Source organism: Nanorana parkeri, unplaced genomic scaffold (assembly GCF_000935625.1).
Source record: "Nanorana parkeri isolate BGI_ZX_2015 unplaced genomic scaffold, ASM93562v1 scaffold563, whole genome shotgun sequence".
Classification (NCBI taxonomy): Eukaryota; Metazoa; Chordata; class Amphibia; order Anura; family Dicroglossidae; genus Nanorana; species Nanorana parkeri.
The window spans coordinates 949,701-957,323 of record NW_017306831.1 but is presented as its reverse complement, the minus strand read 5'-3'; the positions used below and the strand labels follow the sequence as shown (position 1 = coordinate 957,323).

General features: G+C 45.3%; 1 protein-coding gene across 1 annotated transcript in view; it reads left to right on the top strand.

Annotated features, from left to right (window-relative positions):
- Positions 1 to 7,455: 7,455 nt before the first annotated feature.
- Positions 7,456 to 7,623, top strand: part of LOC108791632 (phospholipase A2 inhibitor subunit gamma B-like) — a 6,005-nt gene continuing 5,837 nt past the window's right edge. Inside the window, exon 1 of the mRNA XM_018562173.1 lies at positions 7,456 to 7,521. Coding sequence (XP_018417675.1) covers positions 7,470 to 7,521 — 52 coding nt within the window. The 5' untranslated portion in view covers positions 7,456 to 7,469. The remainder of the gene's footprint in view (positions 7,522 to 7,623) is intronic.

Genomic DNA, 7,623 nt, shown 5'->3' with positions numbered 1-7,623 from the left:
ATGAAGGTATAAACAAATAATATCTGCTGTACACCTCATTTCATTTTCCTGGAAACAAGACTCTGGAGGGTGGCTACATTTGTTCCCCCTGGTCTCTGTGTGTGTTGTAAAATAGTCACCACTGCAAGCTCAGTCCCGGAATGGTCTACAATCTCAGGTTTAGTTTACTAATTTGTATTGAGATTGTAGTCCATCATAGGAGCGAGCTTGGAGCGGTGACTACTTTACAACACACACAGGAACCACGGGGAACACAAGTAGCCCCCCTCCAGAAGGAAGGACAGTGTCAGCACCAAGTCAGAGATGATTGGAGGATCTACAGCCGAGTGATACACAAAAAGGTTCATTTTTGTTTATAGTTCAGGTACTTGAATGTATTTTTAGGATCGAACTCCTGAGTTTAATGTCACTTTAATATTCTTAATATATGATGAAAACATATTAAAATTAATTGCACATTCTTTGCAAAGAAAATAACAAAAGAACTTTGTCATATATTCACACAGAGCGAACATTCATATATTAACAGGGAGAAAAGCCCTTCTAGTTGTTTGTAAATAAGTACACTCACAGTGATTTAGGTATATGATGATCACTATCATTATTGTTATTATTATGATGATTAATAGCTATTTTATGGTTCTCTACACAGATGGAAAGGTCTATACAGACTATATAAAGTCATGCGTACCAACAGAAAAGTGTAACAAAGTCAGCAGCGTTACCCACATACAATATGCAGATGGGGGATTTCATGCTGTGACACTGATCGCTGCGACTCATCTCTTCCCCAGTGTAAGTGCTTTCATTTAAGTTTTAGTACTTTTAGATCAGAATCATTAACTTGGGAGTTAGCTTGTCGAAGTTGGTCACATTCACCTGGAATTGTTCTGTAAAGACATTTTGCTGCTCCCTCAACTGAAGAAGCCAGTGTCTTCACAAGGGGGGTGCGGCCCACACCTGGGGTCACCATGAGAGCGGGTGACACCAAAATGACAGACAGTCATTTGGGTGTTACCCCCTTTGAAAAGTCAGGCACTCATGCATGGACCGAGAGCCCGACAACTGCATGAGGGAGGACGGGACCCTGGCGGCATACCTTATAATAAGAGGACAGGACCTGCCGGCATACCTTATGATAAACGTCCCCTCCTCTCTGCCGGTGTCTATCACTAAGATGGCCGCCAGCAGGTAACATCATTACGCATGTGTAATGATGTCCCAGCTGGCAACACCATTGGGGAAGCTAGATATTCTGTTGCCCAGGGTAAAGGCTCAGAGTTTCTCTCCCCCCAAGGGAGAAGTTCTCCATCCACACACCAAGTGGCACACTTCCTAAAGCGGCATATGGGGCACACACAAGCTGGCCCTGTCAGGAACCGGATCGGAACCCAGGGCCACTGCTGTAGCTGGTAGTGGTTCTACCTCCGAGCCACCTTAGAACCTTGGATAGCTCCTTGCCTGATCTCCTGTGTAATCCTAGTTTCTGCTGAACTGAACTCCTCGCTCCTCCCTTGACCTTCCTATTTAAGCCATGCCTCTGCACCTTCCTGTTTGCCAGATTATTCTGCTCCTGCCAATATCTTGCTTCCTTGCTCCTCCTGTGCTACAATCCACTCACACTGCTACCCGTGTACTGGCCTTTGGCTGCTGATTCACCAACTGCTCTCATTGTCTTCCACTTCATACCTGATACCTTTGGCTACTGAACTTGGCTTGATCTCTGACTACGCTTCTGCCTGCTCCTATACTACTACCCTCTGCTTGTGTACCAAACTTGGCCTGTTTGACTACGAATTTGCCTGCTGTTTCAGCTACTGGACTCCAGGCCTGATCCAGATTGTGACAGGTCCCTAGCTTCGGCCCTGAGCAACACCCGACGGCAGCACCGGGTGACACCCAGCTTGGGGACACCTCTGGAAGAAGCCACTTGGATGAGATTACAGAGATAAATAGAGAAGGGAGAAGAGAGGGAAAGAGAGAGGAAAGGATGGATTCAAAAAAGAAAAGAGAAAAAAAGTAGAGAGAGAGAGAAGGTGAGAGGGAGAGAGAGAGAAGAGGGAGAGAGAAGGGAAGGAAAAGAGAGAGAAGAGAGAGAAGAGATAGAGAGACGAGGGAGAGAGAGAAGAGTGAGAGAGAAGAGAGAGAGGGAGAGAGAGAGAGAGAGAAGAGGGAGAGAGAAGGGAGGGAGGAGAGAGAGAGAGATAAGAGGGGGAGAGAGAGATATGCTTCTGTGAACTTTCTTTTCATCCCGACTTTGAAAATATTGTTGTTCTCTTCTGCCAGGGCCGTCTCACAGTTCTGAAGTCAATGGGCTTTCCGGCCCAACATGCAGATCTTACAAAAACAGCTGGTGTATATTCTGCTTTAGTGTCTGCAAAGAATACTTTTTTATCATACCCATGTTGCCATGTAACACTTTTATTATGCGTGTTTTTGAAACTGCCGTTTATCATTACCTTCTAACAGTTGCAGAGGACAGTTCCCAGGTCAACGGACTGTATTGCCCAACATGCCGATCTCAGATGAAGACCCGGTGTATCCCACAGGCCTCTATACCATGTACCGGCAATCAGCAAACTTGCATTTTTTAATCTACCACGACAAGAGGTATGTCAAGGTTATTTCATATTTCTGTGCGTTTATTTCCTTACATAAATATAATTTGATGTGAAATTGCATGCCTACCCGCAGCAATTTACTCTTTAACCCTTTCAGTGCTGGGACAAGGTCCTCTGACACCCAACATGAAATACTGAGACACCCGTGTAATCAGTGCAGCTCCATAGCAGATGATCAATGTGCTCCCTGTATGAGGTTTAAACAGAAACAGACTTTCGGATACAGAGTGGATATCTGTGAGCAAAGCTTATAAAAAAAAATTAAAAAAAATATTTATCCATTAAATACGAAATATAGGGGTCTATCCACTAAGCTGCCGTAGGTAGCCGAGTGAAAGACCGACCTGAAGTGAAATGAGCCGAAAGCTGTTCAGCTATTCACTTCTGGCTGGTACGGCTGAAATCAGCCGTACATCGGGTGGCTTCACGTGGCTTTGGGTCGGCCGAACATGCTTGGCATGTTCGGTCGACCAGAAGTGCAGGAGGAGTTCGACTCAGCTGATCCAACATCTGAATCGGCTAAGCCGAACCTCCGGCAGGCTACTCACTGCTGTTCGGTCTATTCTTATAGTGGCATTCGGCTCGGCTGTTCTGCTCGGTCCCCCAGAGGGACCGAGCAGAACAGAAAAATAGTTTAAAAAGTACAAAAAAATAAATAGTAAACGATTGTGCGGAGCTAGCAATGACAGCTAGCTCCGCCCAACAGTTTTCTATTGGCCGGCGGTTCTGCTGCCGTAAAAAAGCAAAAAAACTAGCATTGTACCCGCCCTCTGCTGATGGACCTGATGGAGAACTGCAGCAGCGGGCGGGTGCTATGGGCAAAAATTTTATTTTTATTTTTCTATTCTGACACGGCTCCGTGTCAGAATAAAGAAAAAAAAAGAAACAGCAGTGTTTCTCTCCTGAGAGACTCCCGGAGCGCCCGGGAGAGTTTGCTGTCTGGAGATCAGCGTCCCTGGTTAGCTGGTAACCAGGGACGCTGATCTCTCTGCAAGTGGATCTACATCATAGAGTAACGTTAATAAGCAACTATTCTATAACAACATAATCCTTAAAGTGTATATAAAGCCAAAACTTTTTTTAGCTTTTGGCAAAGTAGGGAATGAATAATGAATGAATAAACCTGTGTCAGAGACACAACGGGAAGTTTGAGTAATTCTCTCAAAGTAAGGGGAAATCCCAAATTAGACTGATGTTAACGAAACTGGTGAAATTGCTTTTGCATGTCTGTGATTCCTTTGTTTTTCTTTTTCTGCAGATTTCAGTGAAAGTACGGTGGGCTGCACCACTCCAGATGTCCGTGATATGACACAATATTTCTACATGGATAATAGTTACTCTATATTTATGGTATTTTCTTGTTTCTCTGGAACCACCAGGCCTGGGTCCATAACTGTAACAGGTAAGAAAGAGACTTCCATTTTGCCTGTGAAGATTCTTCTCACCGGTGCAGGTCATGGTATATCTAGCAGTAGGCAGTCACATTCAGCTGGACTTGGGTAACATTAAAGACGTTTCGCAACTCATCCCAGAAGCTTCTTCAGCCCTAATGAATGTCAGGAGGGTACCGAGCATTTCTAGCCACACGTGTAACTCACCTTCATTCAATCACCAAAGAATGGGTCATGGCAAATGTTGATTGGGGTGTGAACATCTGAGAAACCATTGTGATGTTACGACATACTCCAATCCCAAGGAGAAATTAGGTCGGGGACTTGTGCTACTTGTTTGAGTAACATGTATCTATCTAGCTTCAATACGATGATTTTGCATTCCAGGCACATCATGCATCGTCTGCATGTCCACCATTCCCTAACATGTAAGGGCATTGGCGGTTCAGCCGTGCGGATCCGAACTGCCCCCCGCCCGAATTGCTCCCTGCCCCTTTTTTGGCGCGCTGATCAGTGCAGTTTCCAAACAGCTTTCAATGGAACCGCGCTGTTGAGCGCAGTTTTGGCCGTTTTTTATTGCGTTTCAGCGCTGAGACGCAATTAAAAACTCCCGAAACAGCCCTTTTAAAATCAGCGTGGAAACCGATCCGCGCTGCCCCGATGTGAATGGGGCCTTAAAGTGCCAAGCCTGCATGAATAAATTCTTACGCTGTCACAATGTATACAGTAAAGGTTTCATTTTTTTAAAACTCAGCGTTTTATCATTAAAAACTCGTACTTGCGCTACAGTCAAGTGACTTTTCCTAGGCTGAGATGATGCTTTCATTCTGCAGGCAGGAAGCATTTTCTCAGTCTCCCCCCCCCCCTTCCCGGGTGATTGTAGCAAGTCACAAGGTGAGAGGCAAGCCGAGAAATATGCAGGCAAAAAGATTTACACAACTGTGTCATCTCTGAGCCGGCACCTCAGCCAAGGAAGTTTATGTTGACCCTGCCTGAGCAAAGATGGCGCTGTCCTTGTTTAAAGAAAAGCATATGAAGGCAATGTTGGGAGGGTGATCTATATGAGAGGTATTAAATACCTGGAAGTGTTACATTGACACATTATTAGCAGGGCCACATTTACTCTCTCTGCTGCCCCAATGCCAGGTTCCTCAATGCGCCCACCTGAATGCAGGCTGCGACATTGCCGAAATCACTTGTACAAAACAAGCAGCAGCTTCCCCACTGTATATTTAGCCCTGCTTGCCCAAAGCAGGGCTAAATATAGAAAACATGCCCGGTGCCCGGAATTTTATGTCCTGGGCGTCAGGTGATAGCAATTCTACACCTCTGCTGTTCCTCTGCCCCCTGCTGCCCCAAGGCCGGGCCTCGGTTGGCCTTGTGGGAAATCCGGCCCTGATTATTAGGCATGCATGTAACATAGCAAACCGGGTCTACTTTTCGCAAAGTCACCTTAGGGCTCGCTTTGTGTCTGTCAGTTTCTAAGAGCACTTTTATTATTTATCAGATGGAAAAAAAACATACGTGGTCGTCCGATCCTGAGCTCCAGTGAGCAAGTGTAATACCGCTGGTACTGTGACTGCGATGTCCGGCGTCAAGTTCTCGATGGGTATCAGTTGCTGTGTTGGAGACGCCTGTACCCCACTAATAGCAGACGGTAAGTGAATCTACTCTTCCTGCTCGGCTGGAATGGTGAATGTAATATCAACCTGGCCGAAGCGGAGATTATTTTCTTTCTTGAATGTTGCTTTGTTATTAACCATTGGAATGCCGAGTACCCGGGACAGCTGCTGCTTGGCCCAGCCCCTTGGGACTTGTCAGCAAACTATTTAGCAACCTAACCTCCTAACAACGATCATATACACTGGCTCAGAGCTGTGAATTTTCTCACTTTTGGTCTGTTAAATATACCATTGTTATATTTGTTTGATAAATCAAATAAATACCTGGTAATCCTGCCAGAAATCTTGTGAGCGTATAATTCATGTGCTCTCCTGCCTGTGCTGAGCTCTTATCAGTTAGAATTGTTCCCAGCTCTCTTTTTTAAACTACACAATCTGTTCAACTTTATCATGGGCAGCACAGGGGTGTAGTGGTTTTTATTTTATTTTGTATAAAAGCGTGCGGTTCCCCCTCCCAAACAATACCAGACCCTTTAGGTCTGGTAGGAATGTTAGGACGTCAATCACGACGTCCAGCGTTGTCCACAACGACGAAATAAAAAATAAATAGAAATACTAAAAAAAAAAAAAACCCCACCCCCTCCCGCCACAGAATGGCATTCTGACAGATGCCGGTAACATATAAACATTTGGGCGGAGCTAGCAGTGACAACTAGCTCTGTCCAACTGTTTACAGTTGTAATAGGTGAGCCATGATTGGGCAGAGTCATCATTACTTTGCCCAATCATGGCTCTCACAGTTCTTTGTGCCCTGTTTTGGCACAAAGAATCTGTGATCAGGTGCAAGGCTTTAGCCAATCAGGGCTTCACAAGGCACAGTGCCTTGTGCGGGGTGTCGCCCGCTGAACACCCTGACAGTTCATGTGTTCGCCGAACACACGAACTGCCAATGTTCGAGTCGAACTCACGCTCGGCTCGAACATCGAGCCCAACCCTAGTTAACACTTCTACCTTGCAACACTGGGGGAGTCCCAGGTTCAAATCCCGTATCAGGTCACTATCTGCAAGGAGTTTGCATGTTCTCCCTGTGCTTGTGGGGGTTTTCTCTTGTTTCTCCGGTTTTCTCCCACACTACAAAGACATGCTGGAAAGTTAATTGGCTCCGGTCTAAATTGGCCCTTTATGTATACATGTGAGATAGGGACCTTGCATTGTAAGCTCCTTGAGGGCAGGGACTGATGCGCAGGGGCGTATCTGCTGCGAGGCAAACAAGGCGTTTGCCTGGAGCGACGTGAATGTGTAAAGCTCTGCGTAAATTGTCAGCGCTATGTAAATGCCAATAAAACATTTTTTTTTTAAATATGGGGAAGAGGAGAGAAGATAGAGTTCTATAACAGTAACGCTATTTGTGTTAACGAGCCGTTGAACAGGTGTACCCAATAAAGTGACCAGTGAGTGTATGTACCTGTGGACGGTTGAGACTAATAATGAGGTCTGACTGCCATGTAAGATGTAGACCTTGTAGTGGAAGCTCCCCCCAAAAGCTCTATGAAGACTCCGGGCTTCAGGCCCAGAATAGTACTTTTTAATATTATGAGCAAAAACAAAAGGTATGTTGGATATCTACACGCCATTTTTAGCTGACACCTAGGATTGTAAATAATATTTAGCAAAAAATTGACAGAAGTTTTAAAGTTCAGATCACGGTTTTATCCCATCCACACCTCTGATAAATGTGTAACTGGAACAATTTCGAGCTAATGTTTACAAGGAAGGACTCCAAGCCAACATTACATGTTTCAAAGTGTTGATGCGGAATCCACAATCAAGACACAATGAAACCATACCTGAAGCTCCTCTGGATTCTCTCCATCTTTGCAAAATCAGGTTAGTTTAATCTCTGCACTGAAGGGTGATTATTAAGGTAGGGCCGAGGTGTTGGCAGATGAGGTACCCCCCCCCCCCATAAGGCCTTAAGTGGGGGAAAAA